Source organism: Chrysemys picta, chromosome 2, assembly GCF_011386835.1.
Source record: "Chrysemys picta bellii isolate R12L10 chromosome 2, ASM1138683v2, whole genome shotgun sequence".
Lineage (NCBI taxonomy): Eukaryota > Metazoa > Chordata > Testudines > Emydidae > Chrysemys > Chrysemys picta.
The window spans coordinates 85,966,803-85,985,827 of NC_088792.1; the positions used below are offsets into that span (position 1 = coordinate 85,966,803).

The window sequence follows — 19,025 nt, forward strand, 5'->3', positions numbered from 1 at the left end:
ACTAAGCAGCAGAATCTGGCTCTGTCATTTTCTCCATTTCTCACTGTTTCTCCATTTCCCACTGTCGAGAGAGAGCAATAAAAAACTTCTTGTGACTAGAGCATCTTCGTACACTCATAGTAGATCCCCAGTAAAGTTTGTAGTTTGCTTTTCTTACATTCCCTTTTTAATATCCAGTATGGGCCAATTTAAAACACATTTAAGATCCAGGTCTCCTCAAATACAACTGGTTATTGTACAAATGCAGCTGGTAGCTGCTTGTGAAATGCATGAGCTAAGAAGGAGTTGTATACTTTGTTAATTTTTTTTTTCAAATGATTAATTGGTCAGGGAAAAGAAAGTCACTTAGGATGTTGGATGTTAAGCATTTAATGGACTTGGGGACTTACTAGCATTTAACTAAGTAATAATAAAAATTTGGTCCATTTCAGGAGATTAGTATCCAGTTGTAAAGACTTGATGGCCCAAAGTGCAGCCCAGAGCTTTTAAACACTGCTGAGACACTAATAACCTTGGAAACACATTGTGCCAAGGTAGTCATTACAATTTTATAAGCAGAACATTAAAAAAAGAAAACCTATGAATATATTCTAGTTTTAGCGTGTGAAAGAAAAAGTGGGGGGGAAATCCACCCACTCTACTATTAAATATGTAATGACTTGTACATGAAGGGAAGCATGATTTTATGCCAGAAATACAGGTCTGGAAGTCAGGAGATGTAGGTTCTGTTATCACCTATACACATACATTTTCTTGGCATCTTTGAGCAAGTCACTTAACCTCCCTGTACCTCCATTTCCTTCTCATCTTCTCTACCCTGCAGTGGTTCTGTGATGCCATTTGCAATAATGTTTGTAAAGCACTCATCCGATGGTAGGCACTATAGAAGTACAAATAGTAATTATTATTTGTTATTACATCGGCCATTCATATTTTTTGCTTAGTCTCCCAACACTGAAATCTGTTTTTAATTTTAGAACTTCTTTTCTTGCTAGAAATATTACTAAATTGTGGGAATATTAATTTCATGATATGACAAGAGTTTGTTTGTTTTTGATAGGACTCTTTGGCAGCAGAGATAGAAGGATCAATGCGAAAAGAACTGCAGCTGGATGAACCAGACTCTCCTGACGTAACGTAGGTTCAATACAATTGGCTCCTATATTCTGTGTTTAAAAAAAAAAAAAAAGTCGATGCAGTTGATTTTATCCAAAATGTATTACCATTTGATAGAAGAATAATGACCCCAGGGTGAAATGAAGACTCTTTCAAAATGCAGTTCCTAGTAGAACTGCTGTCCACATCACAAAAATTGTCATCGCTGTAGATGCTTGCTTGTTTTTCCAAGAAAAGACAGTAGGCCTGGAAGCTGAGCTGCCCTCTCATCCCAGGGTTGAGGAACATTGACATCGTGGCTTGGGGAAGCTTTCACTGTTGTGGATAAAGGACTCTCATCTTCAATTTTGCTGTCTTACATTTTTCAGTAGTGCTAAACCTATATTTAAAAAAGAGAAATTTAAAAATAAGGCAGTCTTTTAATGAAACATGGAGCCATTAAATCATTTTTTCTCCAGAAAGGTTGCAGGCTGAAAGCATGACTTGTCAGTTGTGCCATGCGTTTTGAATGGGTGCATTTAACATGTTTCCTCATTTTCCTGTTTCATTCTAAATGTGAAGTTTACAAGGGTCCTGCACTATAAGAGCCTTTTTAATACAATCGATACAACCATGCCATTTGATAGAACACTTTAGATGACCTGGTGCATGATAATACAATTTGGGCTTGCCTGTGTAGACCTGATTTAAATTGTGTTAAAACCACTTCACAGATTTCTACAGATCAGGTAAAAAGGTTGCAACATTCTTTGGTCTCATCTACATAGGCAAGACCAAAGTGTTTAATAACACTGCCACCTGGTACTGTAAAATCTGCTATGTAAATTTGCCCTAAGAGTTCTTGTAAACTTCTCTTTGTTGGTCTTGTGGAAGATGAGAGTAAATAGCTAAATTGGAGGTTTGGAAGGAAATGTTTGGTGTCTTGCCCATAATCATTGGGCACGGGCAGGAGTGGAAACCTATTGCCTGCTTGGTGTTTTTTTGTAGGTCCCCCTGAAAGAAGGTATGACACGATCTGAGCTTTTAATAATATATTTCCCTCTGAAATTATTGCTTTAATTCTTATGTGATGGAAATGTGTATACTGAGACAGGGAGTGAAAGGGATAATCTTGAACTGTTACCCTATTAGACTTGCCTGAGTAATGATTTGGGGTGAGTCACTTGGGCCCCTCTCTTCACTAGGGAGTAATAGCAGAAATTCCCATCAGTGTGCTGACTGATTGCGCATCTCAAGTGAGAGTCTTCATGACGAGGCCTCAGCACATTCTGGCATTTTTCCCTCCCACATCCATTAAACCTGTTAAGAGTGGTAGCAGCAGTGATAATATATTTAGCTAAAATTCACACTGTAAACAAGATCTTGGTTTGCGGTGAGGTGAGTGCAGCACTGCTGTTCGTTCCAGAGCCTAAATCCATTGTAGACCAAGGTTGGTACCACTTGACAGAAAAGAAAAGGCCTTGTCAACTGATGTAAATTATATATAATCTCCACCAAATTTAACCAGCCTACACTTTTATAAATAGGTGAGGTAATTTGAAGTAAACTAATGTTAATTAGGAGAACCTGATAGATCTGTATCCTGACTTAGCCTGAGCTCTCCAAAGAAGGGGGAGATGGTGGAAGATGAAGCCCTGATTCAACAGAACACTTAATTTCAGTACTTTAAGTGCACTTTGAGTCTGAGCCTATAAGCACAAATGAAGCTTGAACAAAATGATGTCACATGTTTCTCATACAAACTCCATGGGACCTGATTCTTCCCACACACTGATGTAACTCCACTGAGGCCTGACTTACATTTGTTTGAATGAAAAGAGACTCAAGCTCCATTAGTATAGATGTCGCCCCCCCAAAATAAGTGTGTAGGTCTTATTTAATGTATACTTCATCCACAGATTCTTACTGCATGTAATTAATGTTTTGTGCCACCACTACCAACCCCCTCCAGCTATTTGTCAGTGAAATAGTATCTGTATTATCCATTCTGTCTTTTTACATTCCCTCTGTTGTATGTTTGCCCTTGTTAATAGTGAACAAAAAAAGGCAAAAAATCCTCTTGGATAACCTCACGCTATTTTAGAGGTGCTCACAGTTTTGTGAGATACTTAAGGCATGTTATTGTAGAGCTTCTGTACTAAGGACACAGCTGTTCAATACTCACCAATTGGACAAACAAATATGAATCATAACAAAGAACTCATGTGAATCTCCTGATTAATTATTATACCCTTGCAATCTAACTATGGAAAATGGAAGCTGGGGTGGGGGGGAGGGGATGAATGGGGGGCTCCATAAGTGTGTAGTCTGAGTGCTGGTTGAACCATGTGCTGGGGCCTCTTGTGACATGCCACCTGCGGTAGAACAGGTTTATTTTTTTAATCTCTCAAAACTTTCCCCCCTTATTTTACTCTTGAATGAAAACAGTTATAAAGTCAGGAGGACTATGGAAAAAGAGAGAGAGAACTTTAAAAGTAAGTCAGAATTGAAGCTTACCAGCCTAGACAGCATCTCTCTACTGACTTGCTGCATTCTCTTCCTGCATATGAAATAAACTGACTATTTAAAAAAAAGACAGTTACAATAGACCAAGACCTAATGTTTCAAAATTGAATTGTACTACAGAATTTGAGAGAATGTTACATGGTTTGGCTTGAATGTTGTTTTGGCACAAATCATGTTTTGGAAACTTGACTGTTGCAAGTATAAGACCCAAAGTATGTTAGGAAAGGTGTCAAGACTGGATGTGTAACTGTGATATAATTGATCAGTACTGATCCATTCCTGTTTCTCTGATATTCAGTGTTTTAAGGCACAGTTTTTCTTGGTGTTGTGGTTACTGACTGTCCGTGTATTTTATCAGGCACCAGAAGCGGGTCTTTGAGACTGTGAGAAACATAAACCAGGTTGTCAAGCAGAGATCTCTGACTCCATCTCCAATGAATATCCCAGGATCTAACCAGTCTTCTGCAATGAACTCAGTCATTTCTAGCTGTACCAGCACTCCACGTTCCAGTTTCTATGGGGGAGACATCTCCAACAATGTGATAGACAACAAGACCAGTAGCATCACTCTAGAAACAGAATCCTCTGACATTGGGTCAGTATTACCTAGCTAGGCTGCACTGTTGTTTTCTAATATATATGAGGCAGGCAAAGTATTTTAATGTTTATCTCTCTTCTCTTTAAATCATTTGTCACAGTTAACATAATGGCCTACATTTTATAAAGTTACCAGATGGTGTGCATCAATGTTTGAGCACTCAACTTGAGACAGCATGATAAAGGGAGCCTGATTTTTCAGTGCAACAGAATGAGGCATCTAAAATGACTAGTCACTTTTGAAAATGCAAGCCAACATTCTTAACACATGATATTTGACCAGTTTGAATTAACATGCGAGAGGTTTGTTCTACATGCAGTTACAGCTAACTCTCTTGATCCTAAAGAAGGTGAAGGTGACTTATAAAAACTTGTAAGTAAAACTAGTCAGGGCCTTGCTTTTCATTCAATATTTGTTTTTCCCCAGTATGCTTTACAACACAGAGCATACTTTCTAGTAAAATGCTTATTATTAAAACAGTTCACAAAACAAGTATATGCAGAATTGGAAACCATTTTAAAGACAAGACAAGTGTGTCCTCTCAGACTTCACTGTAAGACTAGCATATTTTGACATGTGACAAGTGTAAAACTGGTGGTGGTTGAATGCCTGGGAAATAGTAGATGAATTTTAAGCTGTTTTAATCTCTTTTCTTTCTTTTTTTTCCCTGTTGTGTTTAGAAATGAAGACAAGAATAAGAAGCCTGGAACTCCGGGGACACCTGGTTCTAGTGACTTGGAGACAGCTCTTCGAAGGCTGTCCCTTCGGCGAGAGAATTACCTCTCAGAGCGGAGGTTCTTTGAAGAAGAGCAGGAGAGGAAGTTGCGGGAACTGGCGGAGAAGGGTGAACTCAATAGTGGTTCCATTACACCAACAGAGAGCATCATGTCATTGGGAACTCACTCCAGGTTTTCAGAATTCACTGGATATTCAGGAATGTCCATCAGCAGTCGCTCCTACCTGCCAGAGAAGCTTCAGATTGTGAAGCCCCTTGAAGGTGATAATAAAGGGCCTCGGCCTTTATCTGTTCTTCTTAGTGACTCTCTGTGGTCTCTTATCCATCACCGGAAAGCAGGAAATCTCTGTAATACATACTCTTTTTACTTTAGAGATAGTCATCCTCGTTGTTGGTTTGAACTCTTTTAAAACTAAAATAAATTTCCCCATAAGCCTTAAAAGAAGGTGCATTGCATAAAAACAAATAAACCACACCACACAGAGTATAGTCAAGAACACATAGTTCAAAAATACTTCAGTAGAGCCATCATATAACTGAATATAATTGAATCCTACTACTAATGTTTCATGCAGATCATGTATGTATAGAGGGGTTCAGGGGAGTTATGAAAGTATCTAAATTTATCAGAGCAAACCTGGGGAGCATCAGACCCAATCCTGAAAACAGGTATGCATGTTAATATTTTTATTCTCACGAGTAGTCCTGTTGGTTTTGATGGAACTAGTGACATGAGTAAGTAAGTGTCTGTTTGCAGGATTGAGTCTCAACTTTTTTACCTCTGGACCTGAATTCAAAAACTGTAAAGTCTTTGGTCTCACATGTAAATGACTTGTTAGATCTCAGCCATGCTTCTTATATTTCTCCCACAAAACAAAGCAAGGTAATTGGTGGCCTGTACTCAGGACTAGAGTATCAGAGCTGTTGCTTTTCAGGGCTTAAAGCACGTTTCCATCGATGTGTTGTGTGTGCCTGGCTCTATTGAATGCTTTCAGTTTTCATCAGCTGTTTTGCCATAGTGTGATTTCATGTGTGCAATTATGTAAATCCTGTTAGGAGCCTCCCTTCTGCTTAGTGTTTTTGTTCTTTGTTTTCGTGGTTTTTGTTTTTTACGGAGCTTTACTATTTCATGGAATGGTCCATGCACGTTTAATTTCACCAGTGAACTTGCAGCATTTCCTTTAAAAATAAAATTAATGAATCTTCAAGCAGCATTTCTCAGACAGAGCATTTCTCATTATTATTTTCAATGGAGATAAGCTTATTTTTTTCCGGGAAGAAATTGTCATGCCGCACCTACTCAGATGACTCTCTAGCCATAGTACTTAACGTGTCCTCTTTTTATGTGGTATCATTTCTGTTTTCATGATTGCTTTCATGTAGTAACCATTTGAAGTTCTTGTATTACTTTTAGAAAAGGGATGTTCAAATTTCACTTAACACATATATTGGTTGCTAACATTGTAATAGGTTTCTGTCATCCAGCTATATCCTTGCTTTTTCCTTCAATAAACTCTTTAAGTCTTCATGATCTTTCTATCTGTCTGTCTTTTTAATTTTCTCAGACTTGCTCCATGTTCTTCTTTGTGGGGGAGCATGCTGTGAGGGGAGCAGGGAAGGGGTATTGTTCTTACTAGATCATTGTCTTTCCCTTGAAATTTCTTGATCATTTTCAGCACATTTTTCACAGTCCACTAGTAACGTGCTTATATCTCTGTCCATTTTCTAATTTTAATGATATACCGTCTTTTAAAAAATAAGTGATTGTGATTCCATCTACCATTCAGATCAGATTCTTCTCCATTACATTTTTTTCTTAAATTTAGAAAAAACATGGATCATTATTGTGGAGCAAATAAGTATTGAATATTTTTCCCTGCCTAATATAAGTGTAATTCACTATATCTTTGCCGAATTTTGTTATTCAGTAGTTATTAGTGTTTTTATATCTTAAGGGTATATGTGCCATAGAAATCCAAACAAATTACAGTCAGTGCTTGGTTAATCCACTTCAAATTTAGGTGATTTCTATTCCTTTGAAACAGTGTTGTAAATCATAGTGAAAGAAATAGTGGATTACACTTAGTGGTGAAGACATTATTCTCATTCTCCTCTTCCCTTTAATCAGGTATGGTTAAAAAGGGAAAAGTGGCTTTGTTACACGTTTAGACAATAGTGGGACTATCTCTTTGCATTACATCAGATTGTTCGTTTTTGGTTCATCTTTTTTTTTTTTCTTAATCCAATTTCCTTAGTTTTCTGTATCCATAGCATCTTGCACCATAAGTGCCATGTGTAACTCCACAAATCCACTGAAAGTATGCATTCATGGCTCAGTCATTCATTATCCATCTATCAGTGATGGCACCTTCATGGTGTTTCCTGGCTTCCCTTAGTCCACACAGTACACAGATCAAATTGCTTCTCAGCTTTGATCTTCCACGATAAATTCGTGAACAGTTACGCATGTGAATAAAGCAAATAAAATTTCAGTTCTCCTCAGTGATTCTGCAGTCTAATTTTTCTACTCCATAGTTCCACTTACTCTGATTTTCCTTCTGATAATTTATAATTTACAAGAATTTGGTGTAGCAGATGCTTCTTAAAGCAGCACTGCTTTCCACACTCATTGTTTTTGAATGATGGATGAGTCTTAAAACAATTTTCTGCATTTTTATTGCTTTCCCTATATCTGAGAAAAGCTACGTTGCCTTCTGCATTTGAAATAATTTTTCAGAAAAAAAAATTAAATCCAGAACATTATTACTTTTCACTTTTTAAAAAACGTATAATGAAGGAGATACAACATACCGCTGTGTAGCACATCACAATTGCAGATGTAGCTGAAACTTCCTCCTGTGTGCAGTGAAGTTTACCTGGCTTTGACTTCCATGATTTCTGAAATATGCGGTGATAGTATACATTGCAAATAGAAACACGAGGGTTTGGAATGAAAGTAATGTTGTCGGGGGTGAATATATCACCATGGCAAAGAGCTCATTTTGCTCACTGACTGCTTTCTTTCTACAAAGTTGCTACAACATGTGGATTTTGGTGAGGTCTGAAGTGAAAAGGGTATTTCTCTTCAAAAGTTTTAACATAAGGAGTGAATAGGAGTCAAGGAGTCAGCTGTATAGAATTGTACAATAGCACGTACAGAGAGATTTTGGTTTCTGTCATTTGCTTTCTGAAACATCCTGTAGGGTGTTTGTGGCTTTTAATAAAAGACACACTAATATTTGAACACCTCTATTATCCATCTCTTGCAAGAGACGCTGCACAAAGATAAACTTGTATAGAACAGCACAGTAATAAATATTGGGCAGAAAATGTTACTTTTCTTTGTCCATAAACTATTTATTTTCAAATGGTCACATTCACCCTAGTGCAGAGGCCCACTCCAAGGCCAGTGTGCAACTTAGATCCATCAAACGAGAGACTTCGCTAGAGCATAAGCATTTTGCTGGCCCTCTGTACCAGGGTCAGTTTAATCCAACATGCGTATCTTTGTCTGTACAGCAATACACCTCTACCCCGATATAACCCTGTCCTCGGGAGCCAAAAAATCTTACTGCATTCTAGGCGTTATATTGAACTTGCTTTGATCTGCTGGAGTGCGCAGCCCTGCCCCCCCGGAGCACTGCTTTACCTCGTTCTATCCGAATTCACGTTATATTGGGTTGCGTTATATTGGGGTAGAGGTGTACTTGAATTATTCTATTATTGATTTTTCTGTGATATAAGCTGAAAATGTTGATTTCAAAACACAGTGGGCTAGATTCATTCCTGGGGTAACTCATTTATTTCAGTAGTGCTAAACCAAGAATAAATATGGCTCATTCTTTTTACATTCACTATTCCCAAAAGTCCAGTTACTATCCAAAATATATTTTATGTAGTTTTGTTGTTATTGATGTAAAGTAATAATTTACTCTGTGGGTCTTTTCAGACACATGACATTAATTCATCTAAGACAACCCCTCCACAATATTATGGTCTGTTAGGTTTTTCATGTAGAAGACCAAGTAACTGAAAATTGATAGTCTTAAGTACCACCTTGAAACCAAACACACTATTTATTGCACTGTATCACACTGAATAAACATCATGTTCTGATAAGAAGAATTGAATAATTTTCTTGCTTGTGTGAACAGGAATGTTCTCAAGTATGTCACCAGCATGGGATCTGAAGCAAATTACCTCCATTTTTTTTCTATACATTATAAAAGAGTAATTGATGTGGGCTGATCAGGGTACAGTTTGAGTTCTTGGATTTTGTTGTAGGGTTTAATCTTACTCCCAATGAAATCAATGATAAATCTTCCACTGATTTCAGTGGGTGCAGGATCAGGTCCATAACCAGCACTCCTGGACTGATGGGTACACTGATTAATTGCTCTTGCTGGCTCATTGTCTCATGTTTCATTGCTCTCTTTAAAATGTACCTTTTTCACACTCAAAATGTTACTTCGCAAGGATGAAATTGCAGGTATAGTAGAGTATGCTTATGTACTAGTGCATTCCAGTAGTATAGACGCTCAGATAGAGGCTGTAAAAATACCTAGAACCGATAAATCATTAGTGATTTCTTCCTTCCTTTAAACTTGAATTGATATAATTTTCTAGCATCCTCTATATAATTGTTCTCCTCCCGTTAGTCACCAGTAGTAAATTCTAGTGTGTGTTGATATCACACTTCTTAGGGCAGAAATCTTTGGTGCTCATTTTTCTGACTTTGCCCATTTTGGTAATTAGTATGCTGTTTAAATGTATATTCTCTTCAATTCTGTATTGTTAGTCCCAGTGTGCATGGTCTGAGAGGAGGATGCCACTACCTGCCCTTTTTACAATAAGGAAGATTTGGCCCACTGGCTTTCTCTAGTGTTTGTCATTGCTTTATTTGGTTGGGTTGGGACAATCTAAAAGCCATAATTCTGTGGTGTTGTACAATTCTCTAAATACAAGATCTAAAGACCAAATCCTGGAAGCATGGAGCCAATGGCAAAGCTTTAGTGGGACGAGGATTGAACCCTAGATGAGTGAAATGAGAATATCCAGATGTTCAGCTGAGAGAAATACTCAGGCTTGCTTGCTGATTTTGTTTTGTTTTTTCTTCCTCTTAAAGGTTCAGCCACTCTGCACCATTGGCAGCAACTAGCTCAGCCTCACCTGGGGGGAATCTTAGACCCAAGGCCTGGGGTTGTCACTAAGGGCTTCAGAACTCTGGACCTCGACCTGGATGAGGTGTATTGCCTTAATGATTATGAAGAAGATGAGACAGGTGACATTTCTTACAAGGGCCTAACTACCTCGACGCCAATTCAGCACACAGAGACCTCAGGTGAGAGGTCACAAGCACAAGTGACTGTTTCAGACAGCAAGAATAATCCAAGCCAGTCTCAGGCTTTCACAGAGGAGATGCAGGAGTCCACGTCTGCCGATGATGAGGGGTCTGGTGAGGGAACCTCATTAAGTCCAGTAAAATTGACATCTTTACAGGATATTGATTACTGGGCTGTTCTCACATCTTTCCAGAGCATCATCCATAGTGTCACTTTGTGTGTAGCTTCTGCACATTAGTGTGTGTGGTAATTAAAATATGCCCAGTCTAACATTAGTTCACAGTGTTTCTTTCTTTAACAAATCTTCTAATTTGTTTTACATTTTTTTAAGGCACATGGTTAATTTTTCCTCTTTAGCTTGATAAGAGAAGGCTGCTAAAAAGAAGTGGTTCATTCAAATTATTAAAAGAGAGACTGGGATTTGTGATATGTATATGTACACACACACAATATATATATATATATGTATATATACACTGCATCTATATAATATTTTTCTAGACATTCGAAAAGGATAATGCCACATTCCTTTAATTCTTGTTTAGAAAAAGATGGATTCTATAAGGCTAAATGTTGAAAAAAGTGCATCTAAGTTATATTTGTGAAACCAATTGATGTGTCTTCACTTAAAATTAAGCAAAGGAATTCTCCAAATTGAGTGTCCAATTACCTTAAATACACATTTCTTAAAATTTAGCCCATAAAGATTTTTGTCATCCAGCTAAGAATTAAAGGTATTTTGTATGTGGAAGATACAGTAATCACATCTGATTTTCCTTACAAACACCATTTTTTCCCTTCCACTAAACCACTCCCAAATTCTATCCTTAGGACTGAAAGCAACACTGAATACGTTAAATGACTCAAAATACTGTTTCATACACTGGACATTGTGAGCCATGTCACAGTTTGTGGCTACATAGAGGTTACAAATTGTCTTGTAATGTAGGTATATTGAAATTTATCTTAAAATAGATTTAAGTTTGGAAGGGAAGAGTAGTTTTGTATCTGACAGTTCACGTGTTTTATGGTTTCATATTAATCATTATTCTTTATCAGTGACAAACCCAGCCAATACTGAGGTTTCCATGAAAACTAATTCATGTATATCTAGTCATTTTTACAAATGGCACTTTTCTTTTGGATGAAATTATACTTTGTGTGTGAAGTCATAGAAAATTAGATAGCTTCTAAGGGCTGGATCTTACAAGGTGCTTTGAACTTGCCATGAGGTATTAAGCACCGTCACATCACATAATGGTGAATGGGAATTCAGCACCTCTCAGAATCATGCCCTAACTTAATATAAGATGCAGTTCTCCCTGTAAATTGTAGCAGGAATCTGCTAGGTGCTGAATGCCTTCAAGTCCTATTGCAATTACGAAAATGGATTCTAGTCTTTGAAATCCATTGTCCAGTGACTGGTATTTATTATGAAGAAAATAAGTGTCTGTGGAACTATTATTAGCTGTAATTAAGCTTGATAAGAAAGCAATTTTTTCTTTCTTTGCAAATTTGGTTTAAAGTTGTTAGAACAGGATTCTCCCTTCCGATTCAGGCGACTCTGACCATCTCAAACAGTCTTCCTGAATTGCTGAATATGCCAAAGAAATTGGCAAGTGTCTAATGCTAAATATGTGAGGAGCCCCACTAGTGATCCCACTGATCACAATGTGACTACAGATTTGCAGTCACTATGGGTCTCATTCAAGTAAAGGGGTGAGAGATTGCAGTGTCCCTTTTTTCTGCATTGGAATGATTCAGCACTTTGGAAGCTACCAACTACGTCTTATGCTGTTAGATGACTGAAATGCAGACTTTACATTGCCAACACGTCATTATTGTACTATTTTTATAGAGCCTTATAACCACTCCCATCTCTTAACAAATGTGGATGAAACATGTAGCTGATGTCAGGTGAAGCTTTGGTATGACTCCTCATGCTTCTTAGAGCATATCTGCCTGACCTGAGCAATCATGAGTTATACACCTTCTACCACAGTTTCCTTTTCAAGAAAAAGAAATTGCTGGAGGAAAAGCTCCTGCAAGGAGGCAGAAGTAAACCCTGAAAGACTGGATAAACAATGTCTTGTGAAAGCAAGAGGGTTATAACAGGCACTGTGGTTCCTTAATGAAAGGGCCTGATGAACATTCACTTACCTGCAGCAATTAAAGAGAGACTCTCATGCTGGGAAACCTCCCAAACAGATCAGTTTAGAGTGAAAAATGCCCTTAAATATTTACTTACAGCTGTGCATATTTTAAATCTAGGGTACACAATCAGTGTTTCTCTTTTAGGGACAGTCACTGCAGAAGGATTTATTGGGAGGAATTCATAATATTTTTTCTACTTTGCTGTTCTGTATTTAAATATTGTCAAAACTGCTTTTCTCAACTTATCTCTTCTTCTTGTCTGATCTTGCAATGAAATCGTCAGAGTACAGCGATGTCACAAAAACAAGGCTGATTTCATTACAAGATCAAGCAAGTGGAGAAGGTAGGCTATCAAGGAATAAACTCTTCTCTAAGAACACATGACTGAATTAAAAGCAAAGGGAATATAGAAAGTAATCTGGACGATCAAATTTCATTTTGTGGAAAAACTCAAGTTTTTTTCCATTGTGGAAGCCCCACTTTAAGAGATGTTTGAAGCAAGAAAATACCTTCCTTACAATGCGTCTTGGCAGGCCATAAAAATACTACAACTCCTGAAAGTAAGCCCTTACAGGATCATATGCAACAGTAGGATCTTCTTAGTCTTTTGGCCAAGTTTCAATTCATCATACATGTCTATTTCTGAGGATTACATACTGCCCTGCAAGAATGTGATAGGTCTTGTCCCTCCAAGAACCACATCCTTCCATCAGATGGTTGTGAGGAGCATTTCCAGTTCACATCTTTATGGGCAGCTAACATGAGCTGCTATGATTGCTTTGTGTGGCCTGCTGATGAACACTTATAATGATCATTCTCTTTAAGTGCTAATATCTAGGTTCAAGAGCGCAAATAAGGCTGATGCTTTCTGGTGGTGCTGAAGATGTCTTATGGCCAAAAAAGGAAGAACAGTGCAGTTTGCCTCCTATCTGGAGGATGGGTTGGGACATAAATCTCTGTTGACTAAAGGGTGACTGATCTTTGTTTTTAAGAAAAAAGAACAGGAGTACTTGTGGCACCTTAGAGACTAACAAATTTATTAGAGCATAAGCTTTAGTGGACTACAGCCCACTTCTTCGGGTGCATATAGAGTGAAACTGCATCCGAAGACGTGGGCTGTAGTCCACGAAAGCTTATGCTCTAATAAATTTGTTAGTCTCTAAGGTGCCACAAGTACTCCTGTTCTTTTTGCGGATACAGACTAACACGGCTGCTACTCTGAAACCTTTGTTTTTAAGGTTTTTCTCTCCAGGTTTGAGAACTGCAGCAAATGTAAATGCTCTGAATAACTTCGGCACATGGGACTGGAGTAATACTCGTGGTCATGGTATTAAGATTTTTCAGTATAAATTGAGCCCCTGACCCTGCGATTTGCAATATATGGGTGAACTGCTGTGCCCACAGAGCACTCCAGGTTACATGTGGGCACAGCTGTCTGCCCAGGCATTGTAAATTGCACAATCAGGGCTGTAAACAATATCCAGATTCTCTGGGAAATATGTATTCTCTTACTTAGAGATTTTCAACATATATTGAAATAGTGAGGATATTAAATGGGTACTGTCAAGTTAAAACCCATACATTTTAAAAAATAGCCTTATTTGTGCCAATAATACCTGAGATTATTAAAACTGAAAGTCTATTTTTTTCACCTTCTATGCTGTTTCTTTTCTTTTTTTAAAAAAAGGCTTCATTGTACCAGACTAGTCCGTTTCAGTTTGTAGTCAGATTGTCTGGTTCAGGTACTTGGACAGTGCTCTTTCGCTGAAGTTTTCAGAACCACTAAAGAATATTTCACTGAAATAAAGGCTGATTAGAAGTGCTCTACACTGCATATTTGTAAATAATAGGTTAATAGGAAAAGTGCCAGTAGATGGCATTCAGGAATATGTAGCATAGTTCCTGGGATAAGTAACTTGTGCAACAAAATCACATTGAATATATTTCTGTACATTCTTTATAAAAAAACAACAACCTCATTTTGGGTCCAAAACGTGACAGGATCCTTTTATGAGACAGAAGGCATTTTCGCATGGAGACTTCCTTATATAGGTCCTAAGCTAGCAAAGGACTTAATATACTTTAAGCATGTGAGTGGTCTCACTGCAGTTAACAGGACAACTTATGATTAAAGTTAAGGGCATATTTAACTGTAGGCTGATTCAGGGTCATAGGGATTGATCCTGCAGCTCTTCATTTGCATGAGGTTACTTGTGTGAAGAAGGATTCCAGGATCAGGCCCATGCACTCATTCCTTTTTCAAAACTTGGCATCTAAAGGTAGAGAGAAGGGGAGTTCTTCAAAACACGTGCCTAAAATGGTGGAAGTACATAATGAATGCCTTAAATCTGGTTGTTTTTAGGAAGACTAATATATACCTACAAGAGATTATTAGCAATGTATGGAAAAGGATTAAAAATACACTAATATCTATTTAAAACAAGATGCCGATGTACATTTGTATTATCTTCTCTAAGATGGTATAAAGATTTGAAAGGCAGTTTTGTAAAAGGAAGAGTTGTCAATATTAATTTTTGCTTATTGCTGTTAAAAGTATTAGTTTGACTCAAATATCCTAGCCTGCCTACAATCAGGTAGAAGCCAGATTAATGATTAAAAAACGTGAAACCTCTTCATTTCTGTACTCTATGGTTGTATATTTTGTGACAAGCAGACCTCAGCCTAGAAAAATCATACCCGCATAAATAGTGTTTGATACCAGTACCCTTGCTGAGCTAATGTATCTGCTTCCATTACAGGCAATTCATTTGAATAATTGCTCACTCATTAAACCCAATCTTGCTCAATTATTTAATGTTTTATTCTTTTTCTAATGCAAGGTATAGTTAATGTGTTATGTAACACAAATAAGAGATCATTGATCTACTATCTTAGGCATTGTTAAGATATGCGTTGAGTTTTTTTGTTTGTTTGTTTGGTGGGTTTTTACTATAAAATCCATTAATAGTAACCAGTTAAAATAACTTGACTAATATTGAGTCTTTGACTCAGTCTCTCCACCAAAGCCAGGTAATTCTGTCCTTCCTCCTCTAGTGTCTAAGGATTTTAACTCATGACAGAGAACGCAAGAAAGCTTGCTGTTCAGAGAGCCATTCATTGCTCAAGCACAGAATGGTGGGTGGAGAAGAAGCTCCAGAACATCACTTTTGAAAAGAGGTGGAGGTAGAAGTACCTTGCTTGCCCTCTTCTCCATCCAAAATTTTTTTGCTTGTGGAAATGCATAGATGACAAAATGGTCAATTTTGGGGTTATCACAGAAAAAATATTATGTAGACAATTGCCTGTGGATCAGTCAGGCTTATGTCCTCTCAACAGCAGAGAGACCTAGATAATCGGAACATGGGATGTCAGCCCCCTTTACAAGGGCTGATTCTGGCAGACTATCCCGGTTTGATTTTTGACTCCAGCAGACATAATTAGGCTGCCTGACGTAGGCTTTCAGCTGTTAACTTCCCATTTCTGGCCCTGTTTCCTATCAGCAGAATTAGTCTGCTATAGATTCACCAGCAACAGAGAAGGTAAAGCTCCTTGGAGGGGACCTTTCTCTCTCCGTGCCAGAGCTGCCATCTTCCATAGTCCAGGAGAATAAGCCATGCTGAGTTGTAGGAAGTACCTGAAACATCCACACCGCTGTGCTGTGTGTCACTTGATGACACAGATGATGGTCTTTGCCAGGCTGTCTAGGTTCAAGCATTTCTCCTCCCCTGTGGGGTACGTTAATGATGATACACTAATAATGGATGCAGGGCCCTTGGACTCCATATTTCATATCAAAATAGCACCATCGAAGAAAAGATGCCCTCGCAAGGGTCTTGCATTACTAGTCATCCTCCTTCCTTCCTTCCCATCCCCTCTAAAGCAGCCATGACTTTTATTTCACTGCCGCGATAAAAGAAATATTTAATGCTTTAAACACTTACTGATTGCACCAAAGAGATCAGCTAGTTCCTCCCAACTACAGTTCACCCTCCCATCCCTGCTTCCAGCCAACCCCTGCTAAAGAAGGCAAAGGTGAATGTGGCTTCAGACCCTAAAGAGATCAAGGGTCCTTTTGTGGAAGAGTAGTGAGGGAGGTGATCCCACGCTCTAACCAAAGACCAGGAACTAGATCCTTTCCTCAGCACAAGCCCACGTACAAAATGCTGGACAGAATGGCTCACTACAGCTTTTAAAAAACACAAACCTAGTCTCTAAGGCCTCCTAGATGTCTTGTGGGCATCCAAGACTGATTCACCCCTCCAAGTCCTCCACCTATTTCAGGGGAACTATAGATCTGATGAGACAAATATTCTGCAGTGCAAAGACGTACAATGCATTCCACTCAGAGCAGCCTCTCACAAGATCAATCAACATCCTTGGCATAATGGAGAACAAGAGTCTGGACCCAATATTATATATTAATGTGTTTGTTAATTTCAGTAATTTTTTTTTTCCATTTCTTCCACTAACCAAATTTGTCCAGTGCTCTGTGAGTGAGGCAGGGCCTAGGCTCTGCTACAGCCCATTTGTGCCTCTCTGGTGGCACAGAGGGGCTGTAAAACCAGATTAAATGGCCAATTGAATGTTACCCTAGCATTGGGAGCATGGCCAGAGTGTCTCTGCACTGTGCTGTATCTAGCTGGCAGAATGGCCCCTCGAGGCTGTGGAGTGCCTGGTTGAACCTGAAACAGGCCTGAGCTGCTTTAAATTGCACTGATTGGTATAAAATCACTTTTGCCCCTCAAGAGAATTTCTTGTAACATTTTTTTTTTAACAAATTGTGTTTTGCACAATTTCTCTGTTTTCATCCCACTGTGAATTTTCGTTGCTAATTATTAATGTCTTTTTAAAAAGGATTATTAATAAAAGTACAGAAATGGTCAGGGGCTCTAGCAGGTGACCCTGTAATGAAATGTATATAAAACAGACTGAGGCAGGATTTTGAAGATGCCCTGCCACCCATCAGCATTGCAGATGGAATATGGAGGAGAGAGCAGAGCATTTTCCTCCTCTTAAATACAGTTGGCTGTTTTATCTTGATCATTTGATGACTTCTGCAGAAAAGTATTGTTTTAAATGTAACAGGCCAGATCCTCAGCTAGTGTAAATCTACATAGTCCCCTTGAGTTCCACACCAATTTACACCAGCTCAGGATCTGACCCTTGTTCTGAAGGATGGTTTGCTTAGGAATAAGTCTTTGTTTGCATTTCCTGAACTTTGGGAAGTACTGATCATTTACAATGATGGGTTCTTACTCTCTTCATATTGTGTTCAAAGGATGGAAAATGCTACGGCAATCTGATAGACTTCTTTGTTGACTGATGGAGGATGAAGCTGGTCCACGTTCTCCTAGTGGTATTTTGGAGGGTTAAATCTATGGCTTTGAATACTGATTTCTCTTTAATCATTTTGATGTATCCCTTACTATTGGGATCAGTGACTTCTGTACTTTTAGCAGCCTTTTCCTATCTCATAGACTCATTAATTACGAGTTTTGCTTTTGCTAATGCAGCTAGGTCTTCAATGTGCCCATTTCAAATCTGAGGGGAAGCACAATTGGTGTTGTCTTCAATGACTACTGCAATCAATAGGGGAGGGAAATGCAATTACTGTTCTGTATCCATGTGCATAATTGGGCTGGGCTCACAATCTCAAACCAGCATTGCATTGTTCTGTTTTTATTCATCATCTAGCAAGAACTGTTTTATCTCTGCTTTGTCTGTCCTTTGATGTTTCACCAAATAACCTTTTTCATGTCTGTTGTTTGAGATCTTTCGCCAGCTTTTATTTTAATTTTTCACAATATGCAGAGAATCATGATTGCTAGGCTGTGCCCACTTATACAGTAGATAAATACATTGCTCACCCTAATCTCTAAAGCAACGGGATTCCTGAACCATCATAATTATCATCTGTGGAGGTGAAGTAGAACTGGTTGCCTTTTTATTTATTTATTTTTATAAATACCGTACTAACAACCAAACTTGCTAACAGGACACATCCCAGTGTGTTTAACCAAAAACATTATCTTCCATTGATATATGGCACTATTTCCTGTTATTAAAAAGATGGAGAGGCTAGCTTCATAGTGAATCACCTGTCATGTGCTTAGACACTTGTTTCTGTTTTCACCTTTCACTTTGCCCATGCTTTCTCTCGCACCTTATACCCTGTTGATCTCCTACTTTCTTTAAGGACTGTCTGGCTGCACATGAGTATTTAAGCTGTAATATTTTTCAAATGAAAGAGGAAATACAGCCACAATCAGAACCTGCCTTGCTTATTTCTGAGAATCTCTGGAAGTTCTGAATGGTGTGTGGTGTCAGTTCAAGGCAATCTGTCAAGCAGTCACATACTGCAACAGTAAAATGTGGCCTAGTCAGGAAATGCCTCAGAGGGCGTGGGGGGGGGGGGGGGAGGGCTGAGGGGTGGAATCACACGCATGTTTTATTGTGCATGTTGTTTTGGCCACCACTAATTTTTAAAAGCTCAGATAGTAAATAAGAGCCTATGCAATCATGATATCTTTGATTATAGTATTTAACTTCTTTGGTTGTTCCTCAAGCTTCTCAG

At 38.3% G+C, this 19,025-nt stretch overlaps 1 protein-coding gene across 5 annotated transcripts in view; it reads left to right on the forward strand.

Moving 5' to 3' along the window:
- Positions 1-19,025, forward strand: part of LOC101953448 (trafficking kinesin-binding protein 1) — a 60,050-nt gene that overhangs the window by 31,082 nt on the left and 9,943 nt on the right. For 3 of the 5 annotated variants that reach the window (XM_024107973.3, XM_024107956.3, XM_024107970.3), the window contains 4 exons: positions 1,061-1,137; positions 3,980-4,216; positions 4,900-5,216; positions 10,081-10,410. In XM_024107973.3, the coding sequence (XP_023963741.2) occupies positions 1,061-1,137; positions 3,980-4,216; positions 4,900-5,216; positions 10,081-10,410 (961 nt within the window). The remainder of the gene's footprint in view (positions 1-1,060; positions 1,138-3,979; positions 4,217-4,899; positions 5,217-10,080; positions 10,411-19,025) is intronic. The other 2 variants (XM_024107962.3, XM_065583654.1) reach the window with 1 other exon arrangement.